The sequence below is a fragment of the Suricata suricatta genome, chromosome 12, assembly GCF_006229205.1.
Source record: "Suricata suricatta isolate VVHF042 chromosome 12, meerkat_22Aug2017_6uvM2_HiC, whole genome shotgun sequence".
Lineage (NCBI taxonomy): Eukaryota > Metazoa > Chordata > Mammalia > Carnivora > Herpestidae > Suricata > Suricata suricatta.
The window spans coordinates 91,480,633-91,503,800 of NC_043711.1; the positions used below are offsets into that span (position 1 = coordinate 91,480,633).

At 50.9% G+C, this 23,168-nt stretch overlaps 1 protein-coding gene across 1 annotated transcript; it reads left to right on the forward strand.

Annotated features, from left to right (window-relative positions):
- Positions 1–630: 630 nt before the first annotated feature.
- PABPC1L (poly(A) binding protein cytoplasmic 1 like) lies at positions 631–23,138 on the forward strand. The gene is made up of 15 exons (XM_029917538.1): positions 631–823; positions 2,731–2,924; positions 4,418–4,533; positions 6,591–6,730; positions 6,893–6,987; positions 10,070–10,207; positions 10,525–10,620; positions 16,582–16,848; positions 18,067–18,151; positions 18,785–18,913; positions 19,456–19,559; positions 20,423–20,516; positions 21,924–22,054; positions 22,485–22,559; positions 22,955–23,138. The coding sequence occupies exons 1-14, from the start codon at positions 631–633 to the stop codon at positions 22,551–22,553; spliced, it is 1,851 nt and encodes a 616-aa protein (XP_029773398.1). The 3' UTR covers positions 22,554–22,559; positions 22,955–23,138.
- The last annotated feature ends 30 nt before the right edge of the window (positions 23,139–23,168 follow it).

The following is a 23,168-nucleotide window of genomic DNA, read 5'->3' on the forward strand; positions in this document are numbered from 1 at the left end:
GCTCAGCTTGGTGTCGCTGCCACAACCGCGTACTGTTAGTCCCTGCTGTCCTCAGAGTAATGGCGAACCTTCCTGGTGGAATGCAGGTGGAATGGCTTACTCAAAAGAAAGGCGGGCCGGGAATATCCCTGAAAAGATCGCAGCAACGGAAAAGTCAAGTGTCCAGGAAGACCTTGTGGTCTCACGTGGAGCCCGAGCCCTCAGTCCCGATTCACAAGGCCAGTTCCAGGAGGGGGCGCTGGATTCGGGCGGTAGATAAAAAGACTCTGGAGGCAAGGTGCACAAGCTTTGAAACTGGGTTTCCGACTCGGGATTCTGTTCGTATGTGAAACCCAAATTACACGGTTCTCTCTAATGCTGAGCCATCCCAGTTACTGAGAAGGGCCCAGAAAGCCAGTGACCTTGGGATTGGAACTAGTCTCCGGCCCCGCTCTTAACCGTGTCTGCTCTGGCCTGGTTGAGGGCGTGCCCCGCCTCCGGAGGCGGGGTCCCAGGGGCCCCACCTGGGGCCCCTGGAGCGCTGAGGGGTCCCAGCTGGGGGAGGGGGGGCAGGGCGGGGCAGGGCGGACACTAAAGGGAGAGGCTGCCGCCGGAGAAGGAGAGCCCAGCCGCGGCGCCTCGGTTCCCACCATGAACGCCAGCGGCCCGGGCTACCCGCTCGCCTCGCTCTACGTGGGCGACCTGCACCCCGACGTGACCGAGGCCATGCTGTACGAGAAGTTCTCGCCCGCCGGCCCCATCCTGTCCATCCGCGTGTGCCGCGACGTGGCCACCCGCCGCTCGCTGGGCTACGCCTACATCAACTTCCAGCAGCCCGCCGACGGTGAGCCCCCGGGGAAGGGCACGGACACGTGGATCGACGCTAGCATCTCTAGCTGCTCCTGCAACTCTCATTTTGCAACCAGGGAAACTGAGGCCCAGAGATACAAGGCGGTGGAAGGGGCCCTGTCCCCAAGAGGCCCCTGAGACAGGAACGAGCACTTAGTGGGAGTCTACTGTGTGTTTTAGTGGTGCTCCGTTTCACGGAGGGAAGCTATAAAGGCTGATTGAAAACAGCTAAGGGCTCAGGCCGACCTCAGATCAGAAGGCCGGCAGCTGTGAGACTCTGAGCAATTAATAAAAATTCTGAGTTTTAGTCACCTGTATGAAAAATGGGGATCGTACCTACCTTCTACAGAGCGGTTGGGGGGATGAGAAAGTCAAAGCACCTGGGAAGGGTACAGGTGATGAGTGGGGAAGCCCAGAGAGTGGGGCCTTGGGCTCCCTCCTTGCCTGGCTGCCAGACCTGAGGCTTCTCTTTGGGGAACCCTGAAAACTCCTCCTCTCCAGGCCCCCAAGCCGGTTTTTCAGAGCTGGTAGGGTTGATTAGAGGTTGCCAGGTGGTTATGGCCGCACTTTGACCCAGAAAGGATAAAGATTGAGAGCGCCAGGGTTTGCTCGGTACCTCTCCTGGGAAATGGCGCTCAGGCTTATTCCCCAGTAGCATGGAAGGAATGAACTGCATCTTTGGTGGATCTCCAGTATCATCTGGTGCAGCGTGAGGGCTCAGTAAGTACTAATCTTATGGTACCTATAACATTCAGGGAAAAGACTCTGGAAACAACCAAAAAGCTGTCCCAGCCAAGTCCAAAAGCCGCCACTCTTACTCTGAGTCTCCTGGGTGGATGGGGAGGTTTCCTAAACTGGGGGCTCGCTGGGGTAGTTTTGCCGGTTTCCCAGCAGGTGACTGCGTTGGATTCCAGAGAGACTTCTCTTTTGCTCTGCTTTACCCCCATTGCCTCTAATCTCTTCCTTCAAGCCCTGCACGCCCTGACCTTTTTGCCAGACTTCACAGATGGTATAAGTTGAGCTCCAGGGAAGAGAAAGGATTTTACCTCTTACCTGCACAGAACAGGCCATAGCAGTGGCAGGAGAATGGCATAAGGTGCTGTTTTCAGACACGCTACCATTTACCAAACTCCTATTTTGTACCAGGCACAAAATGCAAGGCACCTTACATACCTGGGTTTTTTTTTTTTTTTTAAGAGTGGAGGAGGAGCAGAGTGAGAGAGAGAGGATTCCAAGCAGGCTCTGCACTGTCAGCAAGGAGCCTGATTCGAGGGCTCAATCTCATGGTTGTGAGACTTGAGCCAAAGCCCAACGCTTAACTGACTGAGCCACCCGCACACCTGATTTAATTTTCAACCTGGGGGTAGACGGTATTCTTTCACTTTGTTAGATGTGAGAAAGTGGGTAATAGTCTGATCATCCCCACTTTCCAGGTGAAGAGACAGGCTCAGAGAGGTGTTCTCTCTCCTCCAGAGTCCTGCCACTTGGGATCGAGTCTCAGCTCTGCCTCTGAGCTGTGATTTCCCCTAACTGCTGTCATTCTTTGTCTTGTGTACTCTTTTACCTTTACTACTGTGTGCTCTCGAAACGCTGGTAGACCTGCCCTGCCACTGATCCTGCCCGCTTTGTGAGCCTCAGTCTCCCTCTGTGAAGTGGGGCTTCGAATCCATGCTCATGTGGCTATTGTGAGGAGCTGGATGGGCCCCCAACACAGAGGTGGGAGGAGCACCATACACGTTAGTTATTTCTGCGTGTCTCCTCTGAGGCTCTGGGCTCTTCTCTCAAGTGACACCCAGACAGTGGCACTTTTTTCTTTTTTCTGCTTCCAATTAAGCAGCTCAGGGCTCCGGGAAAGAAAGAGCCTTACTTGCTCCTTTCTCTCCTCCTCTTCCTCCCATCCAGCCGAGCGGGCGCTGGACACCATGAACTTTGAAGTGATCAAAGGCCAGCCCGTGCGCATCATGTGGTCCCAGCGGGACCCAGGACTCCGCAAGTCGGGTGTGGGCAACATCTTCATCAAGAACCTGGAGGACTCCATAGACAACAAGGCCTTGTATGACACCTTCTCCACCTTTGGGAACATCCTCTCTTGCAAGGTGGGTGTGCCTCCTGGCAGGAGAGGGTCTGTGTCCCATATATGCCAAGCTGTGCCTTGCCTCGCGGCTGGATGGCTTTTCAGTACAGCTCCAGGTGCAGCGCGAGCAGCTCACAGTAGTGACTCCTGATCCATCAAGGGCACCTATGTATCAGTCAGCTCTTGCTGCATAACCAACATCCAAATCTTAGAGGCTGTTAGCATTCATTCATTCAGCTCATGATTCTGCAGTGGGCAGTCTGGGCTGGGCTCCTTCATATGCCCGCTGAGAGCCAGCTGGCTCTGCTTCTGGAGGGCAGTTGGCTGTCCACTGGAGTGCCCCAACTTTGCTCCCTACGGTCTTTCCTCCTCCAGTGGGCTAGCTCAGGCTATTCTTCTGACAGTGGCAGTGGCCCAGGAGACAGAGCTGAAGCTCACCAGGCCTCTTGGGATGTAAGCTAAGAACTGGCACACCATTACCACCACTGCATCTGTTGGCCAAGGCGAGTCCTAACACCAGTCGGGATTCAGAGAGAGAGAGAGAGAGAGAGAGAGAGAGAACAAATTATACAGGGTAGGGATAAAGGAGGGCTGCTGAGTAAGGCCATCATGGCAGTCAAGTCTTGAGGCGTCCTCTGGGCCCCTACGGTTGGGACAGAAAGCTGGATGTGACTTGGGCAAGGGTTTGAGGCTGAACGAGGACCCGCTATGGGCCAGGGTAGCCACAAGGCACACAAAGATGGGCTCTCAGGTTGGTTGGAGACGGTGATACTTGTAGAAACAGCTAGAAATGGAGCTCTGAGGGGAAGAGCGTAGAGGCCATGTAGCCAAAGGCCCAGGAAAGAGCGCACCCCATGGCTGCCCAGGAGACGTTTCTGTAGCACAGTGGGAAGAGCACTAGTCCTGGAGTCCTGCCCGCTGCTTAGCAGAGCATCCATGCAAGACCTTGGACTTTGGTGCTTAACGTCTGGAGTTCAAATCCTGCCTCTTCTACTTCCTAGCTAGCAATGTGACCTTGAGCGAGTTCTCTAACCTCTCCCCTTTCCTCAGCTTCCTCTAAAAGGGGCCAGTGGTAGAAACCACCGCATAGGCTGGTTGTGCATATAGTTTACGTCTGGTAATCTTCACACCATAAGGATACCTGGTGCTCCGCTCACCTGCTAGGCGGTAGCTATAATAATCCGAAGCTTTGCTGGCTGGTGACCTTGGACTAGTCATTTATTCCCATTTTCCCCAAACAGGCAGCTGGGGCTCAGAGGGTCCGAATTGCCTGGCAGAGTTCTTCCAGTAAATCTAACAAGATGAGCAGGTGACGCGCTTAGTGGTGCTTGCCCCAGAGAGGGGCCCCAGCCCCCGTGATTACATCTGAACAGAAGAATTCGGGGCCTGAGTTAACGGAGGGACTGTGTGTGGGGCACAGAGCAGGCACTCAATTAGGAGTTGTCACCTGTGCCATTCTTTTCTACCCGAACCCTCAGTCGAGTGCTGTCTGTGTCCTTCTCCCCTGTGGCCCAGGTGGTGTGTGACGATCATGGTTCCCGAGGCTTTGGCTTCGTCCACTTTGAAACCCATGAGGCCGCACAGCAGGCCATTGTCACCATGAATGGGATGCTGCTGAATGACCGCAAAGTGTGAGTAGTGGGCGTTGGGGCGGGGCCATGGCCGCCCAGGGAGGGCGGTGCTGCTGCCCGTCACCGTCTGGTGGGCACCGGACTCTGAGCCGCAGTCGGTACCCTCCTGGCAGTGTGACCTTGGCAGAGACCAGGGGCTCAGGGGCTCCCTTTCCCCATGTCAAAACAGGTCTGCTAATATCTGCCAATATTCGTGAGACGGTTGCTCTGAGTCGTAAGTGAAGGAATTTTGAAATCCCAGTAGGTAGGGCGCCTGGGTGGCTCAGTCAGTTGAGCATCTGACTTTGGCTCAAGTCATGATCTCAGGGCTCTTGAGTTCAAACCCTGCGTCTGGCTCTGTGCTGACAGCTCCGAGCCTGGAGCCTGCTTCGGATTCTGTGTCTCCCTCTCTCTGCTCCTCCCCCATTCACACTCTGTCTCTCAAAAATGAATAAATGTTTAAAAAATTTTTTAAAAGAAATTCCAGCAGGAACAGCTCGTGGCCACATCACCCCTGGATTCATGATTTCATTTGCTTTCCAGCCTTCTTGGCATGGCTGTCAATTTCTGTCTTCAACCTCTGTGGTGTTTCATGGGATTTTTGGACAGGAAGGGAAGCAGGCCTGTGCTTAGTCCACCATCTTTATTCTTTAAGCGTGGCATTCCCCACCTCCAGGACACCCCCTTCGTGGGTGAGACGGTCCATCCGCAGATGCGGGAGAGACCCTGCCCTGGAGGTCCCTGTCCCAGTTTTGCCCTGGTGATGGCCGGCCCCGTGCTCGACCATGGAGGCAAGGAGCTGGAAGATGCACTGAGGGTTACATTGGCCAAAGCTTCTCAGGGGCGACTCTGGTCAATGAAACTGAGCCTGGCAGGCTCTCCCCGGTTCTGCAAAGGACATGACCTTGGTTAGCCGTTCGTGCTAACCATCAAATTTTCTTATGTTTTTTTTTTTCCCTTAATCTAGGATATTTTCCTAGATGTGTTTGCATGAGCCTGGAAATTATCATTTTAAAAACTAATAGTTTCAGTACCTCAGAGCAACGCCAGTGTGGACCATGTCTGGTTTTGTCAGTACTGCTTCTCTAGTGTACCCAGGGCCTGTGAAATGAATAAGCAGATGCCTGTGATCGGAGTTGCGTCCCCAGTTTTTATTTTATTTTTTATTATCTTTTTTAAAGTAATCTCTAGGGGCGCCTGGGTGGCCCAGTTGATTAAGCATCTGACTTCGGCTCAGGTCATGATCTCCAGTTCAAGCCCTGCATCGGGCTCTGTGCTGACAGCTCAGAGCCTGGAGCCTGCTTCAGACTCTGTGTCTCCCTCTCTCTCTGCCCTTCCCCTGCTCGCACTCAGTCTCTGTCTCTCAAAAATAAAAACATTAAAAATAGTTTTTTAAATTTAAAGTTAAAATTTTACTTAATGTGGAGCTAGAACATAGAACCCTGAGACCAAGAATTGCATGCTCTGTTGACTGAGCCAGCCAAGAGACCCTCATCCGCAGTTTTATAGAAATGAACACTGAGTCTCAGAGAGGTTAAGTAACTTGCCCAGGGTCACACTGGTAGGCAACTGCAGCGGGGGATTAAGCTCTCATCTGTTGGACTCTCCAGTTCATGCTCTTCTCTCCTGTACAGTCAGCTGCCCTAGGAGTTCTCTGTGGATTTGCCACAAAAATGAAATCTTTTTTAAAAATAGTTTATTTTAAAAGAGAGAGAGAGAGAGAGAGATTGAGAGGAGCAGAGAGAGAGCGGGAGAGAGAGAGAATCCCAAACAGACTCTGCACTGACCGTGCAGACCTGAGCTGAAAACAAGAGTCAGATGCTTAACCGACTGAGCCATCCAGGCACCCCGAGAATGAAATCTTCTTGACCTGATGCTAGAGCATAGAATCTTTGGGTGTTGGAAGTCACCCCACCTTGGATGTCATCTATCTGAAGAGCATTGCCCTGCCCAGCCTTTTGATGAGGGATGCACATGCCTGGAGGCTGGTGGCAACTGACCCAAGCGACCCAGGGTTGCTGGGTGGGATGGGGGTGGCCGATGGCTGGCAGCTACCTACCCTGTCCCTGTGTCCACAGCTTCGTTGGCCACTTCAAGTCTCGACGGGAGCGGGAAGCTGAGCTGGGAGCCCGGGCCATGGAGTTCACCAACATCTACGTGAAGAACCTCCCCGTGGACGTGGACGAGCAGGGCCTGCAGGACCTCTTCTCCCAGTTTGGTGGGCGTGTCCCCCAAGGGATTCGGGGATCACTTTGTCTTCTGTCCTGAGGTTGGGCTGGGAAGAGGGCCTTTCTGGGGCTTCTTGGGGATTTGGGGAAAGGGAGGGGAACATCTTGGGGCTTCCTGAACTCCCCTTTGAGCCAGGTCGGCCCTTCCCCAGGGAAGATGCTGAGCGTGAAGGTGATGAGGGATGACAGCGGCCACTCTCGGGGCTTCGGCTTTGTCAACTTTGAGAAGCATGAGGAAGCCCAGAAGGTAGGAGCCTCCCCGTGGCTCTGTTTCCTGGAGGAGGTTTTGCTCCAGACTGGGAAGAGAGGAGATCAGGAGCAGGGGGGTCCAGCTGCCTGTAGTGGAGAAGAAAGTCCCTCCCCATCCTGGGCCCATACCTGTCAGGGCCCCAGCTGCCTGTGGCGAAGGCAGAAGGTTTCAGTCTCCTTTGGTTGCCTCTAAACCCTAAGGCTGACTGCTTTTCATAGATTCTCGTCACCTGTGGGAAGTAGGAGGGCCTCTGAGACTGCCACTGCCCTCTTCTTGAATTGATGGTGGGATCGAGGCCGGGGAAGGGAAGTGCTTATGTTATTTCTTGCTCCTGAGCCTTTGCAGATAAATGCTCTTTCTCAAAACATTTTCCTTCTCTTGCTCTTCAGATTAGTGCTGTCCAGTAGAGATAAATGGGAGCCACATGTGAGATTTAAAATTTTTCCAATAGCCACATTAAAAAGGGTTAAAAAAAAAACCCACCAGAAATTGATTTTAATAACATCTACCATTCAATTTAATGTATTGAAATTATCACTCCAGTGTGTATCCAATATAAAAACTGTAATATTCACATTCCCCCTTTTTTTGGTATTAATTCTTTGAAATCTAGAACTTACAGTACATGTCAACTCAGACAAGCCGTATTTCAAGTGCTCAGATAGCTGCAGGTGATTAGTGACTACCATATCGGACCGTGTAGCTTCCGACTACTTAGTGCTTATGCTGTGGGTTCCCCTTATGCTTTGCCTCCTCCGAGAAGCCTCTTCTATCACCACCTGCTTCTGGTGAGGTGTCTTTCCTGCCTCTCTCCACCATTAACACAGATTTCCATGTGTAGGACTGAGGGTAGGGGCCGGATCTCATTCACCCGTAAGTCTCTAGCATTGCACCTGCCGGTAGGTACCAGCTATCTATTGGCTGAACAAAGTGAATGGTCCAAGGTCTCACAGTGACAGAGCTGCAGTAATGTCCTATTTGGCTTCCCTTCTCTCCCTGGATGCTGTCACATGAAGATCGCTGGACAAGGGGGGTTCTGAGCTCATCGTGGACTCTGGCTGGAGTCCCTACCTGGTGCCATCTTCATAACAGCCACTTCAGCTGCGCCTTGGCCACGGGCCGGGCCCTGTGCTAAGGGCTGCATCCGCTCTCCTCTCTGCTTCACCAGGGTGGCAGCCACTGTTCTCAGGTTCCACGGGGTTGTAGCTAGCGAGAGGCATCACTGGGATTAGGACCAGCTCTTTCTGACTCAGAAGTTTTGTTCTTACGTGAATGGCTCCATTTGATAGTTGACTTCATGTGTGTCCTTGGACAAATGTTTCTTTCTTTCTAGGCTTTGGTTTTCTCACCTGTAAAATGACAAGTTGGAATAAGTAGGTGAAGCCTCAGGGGTCTGTAGACTCCAAGGTCTTAGGAGATTTTGGTAGTGACTTTTAATTTTTTCTGTAAATGTAACTTTCTTTTGTACAGTATTATGTTAGCTTCAGATGCACGATATGGTGATTGATTCAACAATTCCATACACACCTTGATGTTTGTAACAGCATTATCTACAAGAGTCAGATTATGGAATCAGCCCAAGTGTCCATCAATTGACAAGTAGATAAAGAAGATGTGGGATGTGTGTGTGTGTGTGTGTGTGTGTGTGTGTGTACACAGTGGAATATTACCCATATTAAAGACATGGTGTGTGTATATATGTAATGTATATGTATATATTATACACACATGCACAATGGAATATACCCCTTAAAAAGACTGAGATCTTGTTAAATAGGTGATGGGAATTAAGGACGGCCCTGGTTGTGATGAGCCGGGTTAATGTATGGAAGTGTGGAATCACTATATTGCACACCTGAAACTAGTATTACACTATGTTAACTAACCTACTGAAGCCTTCTGCTTCCCTGCCTCTGGTAACCATCAGTTTGCTCTCTATAGTTAAGAGTTTATTTCTTGGTTTGCCTCTCTCTCTCTCTTTCTTCTTTTCCCTTTGCTCATTTTTCCCCCTTAAATCCCACATATAAGCGAAATCATATGGTATTTCTTTCTCTATTTTGCTTAGCATTATGCTCTCTAGCTCATCCATGGCATTGAAATGGCAATATTTCATTCTCTCTAATGGCTGAGTAATAGTCCACTGTTATATTACAAAACTGCAGTAATCAAAACAGTGCAGTACCGGCACAAAAGTAAACACATAGATCAATGGAACAGAATGGAAAACCCAGGTAATGACCTTGAAGACTGATGTAGAACCAGCAGTCCCTGTGGTCCTAGACTATGTTTACATAGATTTGCATATTTAGGTAAGGAAATGTCATCATTGTTTAAAAATATTTACTAACTAGTTGACTACTCAAATTCCCTTTTGTTCAAGCCCCACTTTGGATGTATAGCTTACTTTAAAAAAAGGCCCCTTTCAAACATTTCTCCTTGCTAATACTGGTGTCTAATCCTAACCATGGAGCTGGTTTACACACGAGTCTATCTTTTGCTGATTTTTTTTTTTTGGCAGATAAGTCCATGTAAATTCAGTTCAGTATAAATGCATTAAGAGAAGTTGCACATCTTGTAGAAGATGTAGGATTCTACGCAGTCAAAGCCACTGACCATTTAGGATGCGGCAGGCATAGGCCTGCTGTCTGAAGAAAAAGAAACAAGGGTTAAGACCTGTTTCTTAACAACAAAAGCCTTCATAGTTAGCAAAAAGGATTCTTTGTGCTGTGAAATCCAGCATGAAGTGAAGGATGTTGATGATGCCTTTTTGAAAGAATGATGCTCCCTGCTTTGTTCAGATCATCATTATGTAGACAGTTAAGAACCTGAACGTTAACTATGGGAAACGTTTGCAAATTTCAGTTTCACTTTTTAATGTAGAGCGCAAATCAAGTTCTTTTAAATCTACAATTTACTCTGAGACATTGTCCCATGTTTTTGAAAAAGTGTATTTATAATAAGTGGCTTTTATCCTGCTCCTAATTATTCTCTGCTAACGAGGCTGGCCTGGTTTGCAGGGACTGGAGGCCGGGGCCTCGTGGGGGTGGTTAGCAAGGACGCTCGCTCCCTCTCTGCCCAGGCTGTGACGGACATGAATGGGAAGGAGGTGAGCGGGCGGCTGCTGTACGTGGGCCGGGCCCAGAAGCGGGTGGAAAGGCAGAATGAGCTGAAGCGGAGATTCGAGCAGATGAAGCAGGACCGGCTGACCCGTTACCAGGTGAGGCTCAGACCCCTGGTGACAGCTGCTGCGATGTGAGCATGTCTGTGTGGGGAGGGTCCTGAATATGAAGCCTTTCTCCACCATCCAACCCCACACACACACCCCCCCTGGCAGGAAGCTGGCTTTACTGGCTGGGGGTGGTGGGTGCTGCAGCTTCGGTGATGGCTGCACTGACCAGGGGCGTGGGTGCCGTGCCAGACTGGGAGCAGGAGGCTTGGTGGCCGGGGCCCCCCCTGGCCTACGTGGCTCCCCAACACAAGGCACCCTGGGGCCTGGAGGGGAAGGGACACATCCACAGTAACCTCTCTTTCTAGGGTGTGAACCTGTATGTTAAGAACCTGGATGACTCCATCAATGATGAGAAGCTGAGAAAAGAGTTCTCTCCCTATGGAGTGATTACCAGTGCCAAGGTGAGGGCTGGGGGCACCTACAGGGGGTAGAGAGTCTGCCCCTCTGTCGTTCTGCTGCCTACACACACCCCCTTCTTCCCTCATTGGTGCTAAGCTACTGCTTTTAGAGTTGGGGGGGCTTGTCTGATACCCCCCCATTGGAACTTGATGTCCATATGCAGCCTGGTCTGCTCTGAGGGGAAGAGGGTGGAAGTCCAGTCCCAGTCACATAGCTGGACTTATTGGGGCTCACTGTAACCTTGGTTCATCCAAGAAGCATTTATTGAGTGCCTACTGTATGCCAGATTCTAGAAATTCATGTCAGAATTTTCACCGACTTCTGTTGTATTGTTGTCTTTTGGACCTCAGTTCCCCCATCTGGAAAATGAGAAGGTTGGGCTGCTTTATTCTTCATCCATTCATTCATTCACTCATTCATTCATTCCCCATTTACTGAGCACCTACCATGTGCTCTGCCCCCTTAGCACCTGCTATGTGATGAGTGGCTGTTCTACTCAGTAGCTCTGTGATCTTTAGCACATGTCTTCTGACCTTTATCCCTACAATGAGAGTGTTGGGCTCATTGGATGGTTCTCAACCCTGGCTTATTAAAATCCCCTGGGAAGCTCTTACAGACAGACACCTGAGTCAGACGAAACAAAACAAGATCTCTGAGCAGGGTCTGGGCATTTTATTTTAAAAGCTCCCCAGATGATTTTAAGATGACCCAGCATTCATTCATTCCCTCCTTAAGCACCCCCTGTCTTACCAGGCGCTCTGGGAAGTATACGGTAACAAGTTAGATGTAGTCCCTGCCCTGGAGTAGCTTAGAGTCAAGTGGGGAAGTCCCGACGCATCACTAACTCGAATCTATTATAAGGTGTTTTTGTAGTGAGGGTGGGAGTATCGGAGGAGGCAGAGCTATGGTAGCCCAGGGGAACAGGAAGGAGGGCTTCCTGTAAGAAGTGTCAATGGCAGAAACATCTGGGTTAGCTGTGAGGAGGTAGGGAGCTGCAGGTGGGAATGAGGAACTTTGCAAGGTGAGTAATGGGGCTGGAGACCAGCACATTGCACATGATGCAATGATTGGGTTCTTAAAAACTGGTCTAGAAGTTCTTTGGCCTGTTAAATCCAATTTCTTTTAAAAGTTTATTTATTTTGAGAGCGAGAACAGGGGAGGGGCAGAGAAAGAGAACACCAAGTAGGCTCCGCACTGTCAGTGCAGAGCCTACTGTGGGGCTTGATCCCACGAACCGCAAGATCATGACCTGAGCCAAATCAAGAGTCAGATGCTTGGCATGGCTGGGTGGCTCATCGGTTAAACATCTGACTTCAGCTCAGGTCGTGATCTCATGGTTCATGAGCTTGAGCCCCGCGTTGGGCTCTGTGCTGACAGCTCAGTGCCTGGAACCTGGTTCAGATTCTGTGTCTCCCTCTCTCTCCCCCGCTCCCCCCCACTCACGCTCTGTCTCTCTCTCAGAAATACACATTAAACAATTTTTTAAAAAGAGTCATACATTTAACCAACTGAGGTACCCAGGCACCCCTTGTTGAATCCAATTTTATTTATTTATTTTTACATTTAAAAAATATTTTATTTTTTGAGAGAGAGAGAGAGAGAGAGAGAGAGTGAGAGAGACAGGGCAGGCAGGGAAGGGTCAGAGAGAGGGGGAGATACAGAATCCGAAGCAGGCTCCAGGCTCTGAGCTAGCTGGCTGCACAGAGCTCGATGTGGGGCTCGAACCCACGAACCGCGAGATCATGACCTGAACCAAAGTCAGACGCTCAACTGACTGAGCCACCTAGGTGCCCTTGAATCCAATTTTAAATGCCTGATGTTTGGGGAAGGAGTTCTAACAGTTTTTGAGTTATGGTCGCAAATATGACAGAGCTGTGGGATGTGTAAACTAAGCATCAGTAAATTTGCCTTAACATTATAAAAAAGCTGTGGGCCCTCTTTCCCAGAAAATCTATACTTTGTGTAGCATTGTGGTTGAAAAGTGGGTTGTTAAAGTTAACTAGAGCTAGGTCTAAATGCCAGTCCTACCATTAACTAGCTGTAGAATCTGAGGGAAGTGACTTTGCCATTTGGAGCCTATTTACCCATCTGTAAAGTGGGAGCAGCATTCCCTCTTGCAGTACCCTGAGCATTAGAGTGTCCGCGTGGAGCGCCTGCCCACAATAAGTGGTAAAACAGGGATCTGATTATTCACACATTGTGTGTAATTTCTGGGGTGCACCCACCTCCTTGAGGACTCCTTGAGTGAAGGGAATTATAAGAATCTGGGTTAGAGTTGTGACACTATCTTGTTAGCTGACCAATTAGGTTATAAAATGGGGATTTTATGTAGGTTTACGTACTTATATGATTTCTAGTGTATATAAAATATAATGATTATGAAACCGAGTTAGGATATATAAAGTGCTAAGAACACTATCACATTCTTAGAAGCTACATAAGTGTATTTTATCATTATTTACTACCTTACAGAAGTCCCTATTACCTTGTTAAGACAATACTTTTGTGTTGAGAAAATTTGGCTGTATGATGAAAGCCTATACAGATCCCTTCTGAGAATATTCTTTTTTTATTTTTTTTAACATTTATTCATTTTTGAGAGACAGAGAGAGACAGAGTGTGAGCGGGGGGAGGAGCAGAGAGAAAGGGAAGCAGAATCAGAAGTAGGGTCCAGGCTCTGAGCTGTCAGCACAGAGTCCGACGTGGGGCTTGAACTCACTGACAGTGAGATCATGGCCTGAGCCAAAGTCAGACGCTTAACTAACTGAGCCACCCAGGCGCTCCCTGAGGATATTCTTAAATGCATCAAAGAAAATTCATAAGATTACAAAAAAACAATTCTATTGAAATATAATCATCAAAATATTAAGGTGACAGCAGTATATGGTTCATAATTACATCCAACTAGAAGATCTAGAGAGGTAGCAATTAGCACAATGATATTTTGAGATCTGCAGTGGCTGACATGATATGAAAATATCTTCATTCTCTTCCTGACAAAATGACGGGCACAGCCAAGTCTCCCCTGTTTTTGTTGCCTGTGTTTAAAACAGAAGGAGACACTAATGTGGAAATTAAGATGCCTCCCCCCACCCTCTGAGTTCACAGTCCCCCTGAATTCTATCCACTGGCCTCCCTGCAGCCGGGGTGGGGGGATCTGTGAAGCCTCCGGTTCAGCCCCCATATGAATGGGTAGCAAAGTGCAGTTGAAAAATTGATGATGTGTAGAGCATGGGCTTTAATAGGGGAGATTTAAAAAGTGTGTCAGCTCAAATCTAAACATGTGAGCAAGGCCAGTGTCTAGACCTCCCCCACCCCCAAAATTGAGAACCATAAATGCAATGTGGATTGGATCCTGGAAGAGGAAATGAATTCTTAGAAAAACTACTGGAATCCCAATGAGATCTGCAGTTCAGTCAATAGCACTGTAGCTAATTACTAACAGTATCGACCTTAACATCCTGGTTTTGATGGTGGACTGGCCTCGGCCAAGTCTCTCTGACTTGTTTACATGGGGGCAGGCCTGGGTGACAGCAGCTGTACTGTTTTTGCAACTTTTCTATATACCTGAAGTTAACTCCAAAATAAAATGGATCTTTTAATAACAAAGCTAAGAATGCCTTCCCCAGACTCCTGAAGAACTTGGCTCAGTGCCTTGCAGAAGCAATGGAAGTTTACCAGAACTCTGCATTGGGTTCAAATTCTGGCTGATGTGTGTCCAGAGGCTGGGTGACCCTGGACAGGCTCCCCCAACCCCTGCCCTGCTTTTTATTTTTTTTATTGTAATAGGACTTTTATTTCTACCACAAAGAAAATTAACATTCCATACAAACATTTTAAACTTTAATTTAAAAAATTTTTTATTAAATTCTTATTTATTTTTTATTTATTTACTCATTTTAGAGAGCAAGCAAGTGTGAGTGGTAGAGGGAGAGAGAGAATCTTAAGCAGGCTCCACACTCAGCGCGGAGGGCTCCATCTCTTGACGCCAAGATCATGCCCTGAGCTGAAATCAAGAGTCAGATGCTTAACCAACTGAGCCACCTAGATATCCCCACACAAATCTACCTTTGTATTGGAGTCTCTAGAAAACTTTTTCTTTTTTTTTTAATGCTTTTTATTTATTTTTGAGAGACAGAGAGAGACAGCTGGAGCAGGGGAGGGTCAGAGAGAGAGGGAGATACAGAATATGAAACAGGCTCCAGGCTCTGAGCTAGCTGTCAGCACAGAGCCTGACGCGGGGCTCGAACCCACGAACTGTGAGATCTGACCTGAGCCAAAGCCAGATGCTTAACTGACTGAGCCACCCAGGCGCCCCAACCTTTTCTTTTTTTAAATAACTTATTTAGTTTTTAATTTACATCCAAGTTAGTTAGCATATAGTGCAACAATGATTTCAGGAGTAGATTTCTTAACATCTCTTACCCATTTAACCCATCCCCCCTCCCACAACCCCTCCAGCAACCTTCTATTTGTTCTCTGTATTTGAGTCTCTTATGTTCTGTCCCCCTCCCTGTTTTTATATTATTTTTGCTTCCCTTCCCTTATGTTCATCTGTTTTGTATCTTAAAGTCCTCATAAGAGCGAAGTCTTATGGTATTTGTCTTTCTCTAATTTCACTTAGCATAATACCCTCTAGTTCCATCCACGTAGTTGCAAATGGCAAAATTTCATTCTTTTTGATTGCCAAGTAATACTCCACTATATATGTATACCACATCTTCTTCATCCATTCATCCATGGATGGACATTTGAGCTCTTTCCATACTTTGGCTATTGTCGATGCCGCTATAAACATTGGGGTCCATGTGCTCGTTTGAAACAGCACACCTGTATGCCTTGGATAGATACCTAGTAGTGCAGTTGCTGGGTCATAGGGTAGTTCCATTTTTAATTTTTTGAGGCCTCCATACTGTTTTCCAGAGCGGCTGCACCAGTTTTCATTCCCACCAACAGTGCAAAAGAGATCCTCTTTCTCCACATCCTCACCAACATCTGTGGTTGCCTGAGTTGTTACTGTTAGCCATTCTGACAGGTGTGGGGTGATACCTCATGTGGTTTTGATTTGTATTTCCCTGATGATGAGTGACGGGGAGCATTTTTTCATGTGGCAGTTGGCCATCTGGATGTCTTCTTTGGAGAAGTGTCCATTCATGACTTTTGCCCATTTCTTCACTGGATTATTTTTTGGGTGTTGAGTTTGATTAAGTTCTTTATAGATTTTGGATACTAAACCTTTATCTGTCACTTGCAAATATTTTCTCCCATTCTCTTGGTTGACTTTTAGTTTTGCTGATTGTAGGAAACCTAACTCTTTAGAGCTTTTACTATGTCCATAATTCCACAAATGAACCAAAGAATTATAAGTGTAGTTTAAAATAACCGAAGGGTAGTCGAAATGCAGATTTTCATCTCAGTGACCGCAAATGAAGTGTGTAAGATCATAGCTATGGCTAAAGACCCTTACCCTGTTCCTGGATTTTAACCAATCCTAAATTATCTTCTTGATCTATAGCCTCTCTGATGAGGGTAGATACAGTTTAAACCAACTTTCCATCACAGCCTAGGAAAATCATTTCAGAAAGAAAATTTAAAGATATTAAAAAAAAATCTGAAATGCAGCTGTTGTCACAGACTCTGGGGAATGTTCCACTAAATAGCGAGCAGCCTTCAGCCCTCAGTTGGTCTCAGCCAAGTCACTCCTCAGTCCCACTTCTGTCCCCTGTGAAGTGGGAGTCGCAGTGCCCCCAACCCTGCACTCCCGATCAGGTGGCAGTGCCTGTGGCGTGCAAAGGCATGTCCGGCATCTGGCATGCGGTGGGCCTCAGTCAATGTCAGGGTGGCCGTTTCTCCTGGGCCTGCTCCTTGCCTGGGAGGCCCCGGGGGTGGGGGGAGGTGGGCACAGCCCCGGGAGCCTTCCTACCCCACCCCCAGCAGCCCAACTTGTCTTGTCTTGCTTTTAGGTGATGACAGAGGGTGGCCACAGCAAGGGGTTTGGCTTTGTGTGTTTTTCCTCTCCAGAAGAGGCGACGAAGGCCGTGACAGAGATGAACGGGCGCATCGTGGGCACCAAGCCGCTGTACGTGGCACTGGCCCAGCGCAAAGAGGAGCGGAAGGCTATCTTGACCAATCAGTACATGCAGCGCCTGTCTACTGTGCGGACCCTGGGAGGCCCCCTCTTGGGCTCCTTCCAGCAGCCCGCCAGCTACTTCCTGCCCACTGTGCCCCAGGTGATGACCCGCCCGAACCCTGCTGCACCCCTTCCCCGACAGCCAGGTAGAGCAGGAAGACAGCTTCACAGGTAGACGTGGCTTCTCAGCTTGTTTCTGCTGGAAACGCGGCAGGCGGGCCATTGTCACCCCCATCTGTAGAAGGGAGAGATTCGTGTTGTGCTAGAAGAGATTCTCCCTGGTCAGTTAAGTGTGAGAAACCATGCATTAAAGAAAAGGAACTAGCTTTTCTTACTATCCTATACTTTTGCACACCCATTATTCTGCCCTAACGTGCTGGTGTGCGTTGGGATTTTACCAAGCCAGCAGAGCGCATGTAGCATTTCCCCAGCTTAGATGGTCATGTTTTGTGGGCTGCCGCTAATCTCTCTCCTGGAGGCCAGTGTTCAGAGGAGCCCCACTGGGGGAAGGGAGCTCCCCAGACTTCGAGGGAGTGGAGAAGTGTTGGCTGTTTGCAGCTGCTGGGCTGGACATATCTGCTTCCCTGTTCCTTTTTTTTTTTTTTTTTTGTCTTTATTTTTTCTTTTTTTTGAGAGACAGAGACAGAGAGTGAGTAGGGGAGGGGAAGAGAGAGGGAGACACAGAATTCTGAAGCAGGCTCCAGGCTCTGGGCTGTGAGCACAGAGCCTGATGCAGGGCTTGAACCCACGGACTGTGAGCCAAAGTCGGATGCTCAACTGATATAGCCACCCAGGAGCCCCTGCTCCCCTGTTCCTTTCTACTTATTTTTAATTTTTTAAAGTTTTATTTATTTTGAGAGAGAGCATGAACAGGGGAGGAACAGAGAGAGGGAGAGAGAACCCCAAGCAGGCTCCATGCTGTCAGTGCAGGGTCCAGTGCGGGGCTCGAATTCTCAAACCATGAGATCATGAGCCGGAATCAAGTCGGATACTTAACCGACTGAGCCACCCAGGTGTCCCTCCCAGGCTCCTTTTAGCAGTAGCTCAAACTGGCGCAAGTCTGAGTGGGTCTGTCACCATTTTATGCTGCTCTTTGGGCTGGAGACTCTGATAAGGGGCAAGGATTGAACCTGCGACCTTGCTCTGGAAGGTTCAGGGCTAACGAAGAGCCTGAACTGGGGCAGCAGGGGCTGCATCCCAGCTTGTGGGTCTTTACCACCCAGTCCCCGAGGGGGCAGTGGAGTTTCCGCAGGGGTGTCCACGAGGGGATGTGGTTTCTCCCTGGCGCCCGCCCCTCACCCTGTCTTCTCCTGCACAGCCTCCCGCCCAACCTGCGTACTACGCGTCTGGTTCTCCCATGCAGCCGGCCTCCAGGTGGACAGCCCAGCCTCCAAGACCCTCGTGTGAGTGACTCGGCCCCTTGTACCCTCAGCCTGGCCCGCAGGGGCGGACCCCTCAGGGCAGCGTGGAACCTGGGGCTCTGCACACAGGCTTTGGGGGCAAGCCCGGCTCTGCTACTTCCCAGGGTGTTAATTCGGGTGGGTAGCTTCACCACTCTGAACCTCAGGTTCCTCTTCTGAATGAGGCGCACATAAAGCCCCAAGCCGTGTCGACCTTGTAAAAGACTCGCGGTGTAGCCCATTCTCTTCAGTTAACTCCCGAGACTTGTCTGCTCTGTGATCATGGGCTGCACTCCGGTGGCAGCACTGCTGCCGGATGGGCCCCTCTCTGGGAGCGGAGGTCACCCTCACTCGCAGCTGTCTGGGGACCCAGTGGGTGCAGGCGTGCTGTCTATGCCTCCTGGGGCTCTGCTCAGAAACGAGCTGGCTTTGTAATCGAAGGTCTGCCCACACTCCCCTTCCCTGGAGTTCCTGGTCTGCCTGACTAGATGAATTCACCCATCTTTTTGCTGTGAATGTTCTAGTTCCCGTCCCCATTGCCTTTCTCACCCCAGGACCCTCAAAGAGCTCTGTGCTGCTCTGATTGTCCTGCCCCTGCCCCACAGACCTTTCTCTCTGTGTTCTTTGTGCCACAAGCCACCTACCCTCCAGCCGCCTCAATGGTCCGGCCACCAGCCATGTTGCGGCGCCCCCCGGTGCAGGTCAGCAGTGTCAGGCAGGCCTCCACCCAGGTGCCACCCACGATGCTCCACAACCAGAGAGTGGGTGAGTGTAGGTGGGGCCGAGAGGAAGGGGTGTGCGCAGAGGGTGGGGCGGGGGCTTGGTGCTGGGTTGGCACAAACGGGGAGTCAGGACTGGCCTCCGTGGTGACCTAGCCATTCACCCCTTGGAGGATAGCGCTGACAGGAGGCTGTGAGCCCCAGTAGTTCGTGTGGGCTCCAGAGTCCCACAGACCCTGCTCCTGGGGCCACTTCACCCTGTGGCCTTGCTGACTACCGTAGCTGATCACCTACCTCCCCTTCTGAAAATAGGGATGAGAATAGCCCCCATTTTGTCGTGCGGGTGAATGAGCTCACACACGCCAGGGCTTAGCATCGCATCAGAGCCTTAGCAAGTACAGCAGCCGCTGTGGTCAAGGGCGTAGGTTTGGGCTGTAAGGCCAGCACATCTGTTCCGTCTTTTGGCAGATGTTTGCGCCTCTGTGCGCTGGCCTCACAGTTGGTGCTGGGATTCTGTGGACGCTCGTCTTTAGGCTTCCGGGCTTTAGATCGCTGTCAGGCCCTAACTCCCCGGCTTCCTCCCTGCAGTCAATATTGGTACCCAGACCTCAGGAGCCAGCGGGGCGGACTATCCTACACCCAGCAGGCCTCTGCTGACACACAGATATTCCTCAGCGGCGTGCAGCCATGGGGTAAGGCTGGCCCTCTTAGTCTGGGCTCCCGGGGCCGTGGCTCAGAACCTTGGCTAAGGCGCTGGCCCTTGCTGGGCCTCGTTTGCCTGTTGGTTTGTTTGCTTCTCTTCTCGACCTGTCAAGTTTTGTTTACTAACGCGTACAGTCGAGAAACAGTCACCCTTACTAACAGAAGGAGGGAAGGAGCCCAGATCACATTTCGTTTATTCATTACGATATGCTCTGCCTGGAATATTAAAAAAGTAATCTGGATTTCCTTAGTACTCAGCGTTGAGCAGCAAAGAAAAATAGTCTAGCGATATGCTGAATATTGAAGGGAGGGGATTAATTTACAAAACAGAACGAAAAATGCCTACTGTGATTAAGTTAAAAGGCTGTGTATTTGTCTCCCTGGCCAAGCCTCAAACTCGGCATTATCATATCCTGTCTCAAATTTTAATGTGTTTACTTCAAACTCTTGCAAGAGGAACAAGGAATAGCCTTTAAACAGCAACATGCTTTTAAAATTACCATAATGTGCAAGGGTCAGAAGTATGCTTGGGGATGTGGCCTTTATAAAGCTACTTGATAAAAAGTGCCTTATTTGGCACAAAATGGTTAGTAATGTGTGGCTTTCATTTGGCAACATCCAGTGGGGTCTTTACGGGTTCTGGGCACCGTGGAAGGTGTCTGAATTAGACTGGGACTTCGTCTGTCCCACTGTGCCCTTGTTAGGGACTCTGTCCTACCCGATTATCCACACCTTGGCCCCAGCTCCCCTCTTCCAGAGCCTTCCTGGAGGCCATGCTCACCTGACAGGGTGAGTGTTTTGAGGCCTTGCCCATCTGTGGTGGTTAAGGGCTGTGTCCCCGGCACCACTGCAGGTCCAGGAGCCCGCCGTGCGCATCCCGGGACAGGAGCCCCTGACCGCGTCCATGCTGGCCGCCGCGCCGCTGCACGAACAAAAGCAGATGATTGGTGAGTGTCTGGAGCAGGAAGCAGGGGGCTGAGAGCTGGCCAGCCGGGCGGGTGAGTGGAGGTCAGACGTGTGGACAGGGTCCAGCTCTGCCGCTGACCGACCTGCTAGGTGGCCTGGTCCGGGTCACCTCTGCTCTCTCGGCCCTCTCTCGTCTTAAAACGCTGGTCAGACCAGAGGGTCCGGAGGTTTCTTCCGTTCTGCTGTTCAAGGGCTGTGACAGGCTGGCGGGATCCCAGCTCTGGGGCCAGGACTGAGGGTCTGGTCTTGGATTTCTGTTGGTGTTGGTTTCTCACCTCTTCTGGATGGGAACAAGCCATCACCGCATGTCCTCGGTCTCCCAGCGCCCACCGCAGGGAGGTAGGAAACAAATGCACAGAGACGCATGTTGACATACTCCCCACTAGACTGCGCGCTCCCCGTGCGGTTCTCCAGCCCAGTGTCCACGGCAGGCCCTGCCAAAGGAGGACACTAACTGCTGAGCGAACGACAGCTTGCTGCTGCTTGCCAGGCTCTTCATGGCCACTGAGATTTCCAGAACCTCTCTGAAGTCAGTGCTGATTCCCACCACTTGTTTTCCTGGCTCACTTGGGGTTTTGCCACCTTACTACCCACTCTTCAAAGGAAAATTCTAAATGGGCTTAATGGAGGCAGAAGGCTCTGTTAGCAGTTCCCCGTCAACCTCTTCACTTTCCTCGCCGGGAAACCTCTCCCCTCGGCACATACCAGTACCCCATCCTGGCTAGCCCCTCTGCATAGCCAAGATGGGCCGACCACTGATGCCAGGCCCTGCCCCCAGAAGTGCCTGGTGGCAGAAGGTGAATTTATCGCCTGTATGTGGCTCCTCCTACCCCCAAAAAGTCCAGTGCAGCCTTAGCCTGCCTTCTCTAGAATTTCAGTGCGTGTACTGGAACTGTTTTTTGCAAAATGAACAAGAGTAGCCTTTAAGCTTATTACTGTTTATTTTTGAGAGAGAACTCATGAGTATGAGCAGGGGAGGGGCAGAGAGAGGGAGACAGAATCCAAAGTAGTCTGCATGAGCTGTCAGCACAGAGCCTGACACGGGGCTCAAACCCATGAATTGTGAGATCATGACCTGAGCCGAAGTCAGATGCTTAACTGACTGAGCCACAAGAGTAGAATCTAAATACCAACCAAGTCTGTGTCGGACCCTGTGTAGATTACTTCATGGAATGTCAAATTTGATTCTTCAACTTCACCTTCGAAGCAGGGTTTTCTGTGTACTTTACAGCTGGGAAAGAGGCTCCCCCGAGGCTGACCCAACCTAGAAGGAGCAGCTCTGGCATGATGGCCCCCCCCACCGCCCCATGCCTCCCCGCTCCCCTCCACAGCACCCCCCACCCCCGACCTGGAGCTGTTGGGATATCAGCCAGGTGTGTTCCGTGCAGGTGAGCGTCTGTACCCCCTTATCTACGATGCCCACCCGCAGCTGGCCGGCAAGATCACGGGCATGCTGCTGGAGATCGACAACTCGGAGCTGCTGCTCATGCTGGAGTCCCCAGAGTCCCTCAATGCCAAGGTGGGCTGGGGCCTGGGGGGCGGGGGCCTTGTGAGGGCAGGAGGAGAGCTCAGCTGAACACCTCCCTGGAGGAGTGAGCAGGCCGATGCCTGGACGACATCTACCTTCCCCCCAAGGCCAGCTGTACCAGCCGAACCTGCGAGCGGGAGAAGGCCCCCCAGATTCACCCTGCAGCTCCCTGTGCAAGGCTTCGGCAGGGGTGCGGTGTCCTGACAGGAGGGGCAAAGACTTCCAGCTGTCCAGCTGCGTCCCATCTGTCTTGAGAAGGCGACAGATGACATGCCTGTCACAGGCGCTAGTGAACAGCAGTGCCATGGAGGAGGGGACTTGTGGCATCTAGCAGGCTGAGGGAGTGGGCTGCAGGGCTCTCCCGGGGCCCCTGCTGGGCAGCTGCACTCACCCCCCCTACCCCCCCCACTCCCGCCCACAGGTGGAAGAGGCTTTGGCGGTGCTGCAGGCACACCAGGCCGCAGAGCTGACAAAGATGACTGTGCTCTGAAAGCAGGTGGGTGGCCGGGGGTGGGAGAGACAGAGACGGAAGCAGCTGGGAGCCCAAGAGAAGCTGGGAAGAGCCGGGCGGGGCTGCCCTTCGGACACCTGTGGACAGCCACGTTGTCGCCGGCTCTTTCCGAGGCACCAAGGACTTTGGGGGAAGCTGTGAGGCTCAAAGGAGCAGGCAGACCGTGGGATGAGAGGGAGTGTCCACCACTGTGCCGAGTGCAGGTGGTTTCTCCCAGGGGCCCGGCCTGGCCTTCCCGCAGAGGGGCCAGGGCCATCCCTGGGTACCGCCTGGCTTCACTCTGCCTGCCCGGAGGCCTGCTTGGTCTGCTCTGCCTTCTCAGCTGAGGCCAGGTGCCTGCTGTATGTTAGAAGCATTCATTCCTCTCCTTTCATCCCCAGAAAACCGGGCTCCTCGCTCCCTCGGCCGACCAGAGAATGGCGCTTCCAGCCTTGGCTCTCTGTCCCCCGGAACCGTAACTTATTTCCCACTTGGGCTGTATCTGTACCTGAACTCTGTGGAATGAAGGCTGGTCCCTGCCCCTCGCCCCTCCCCAAGCCGGTCACCTTTCCTTTTGTGCATTAAAAGTGCTGCAAACTGTCTTGTCTCCCAGGA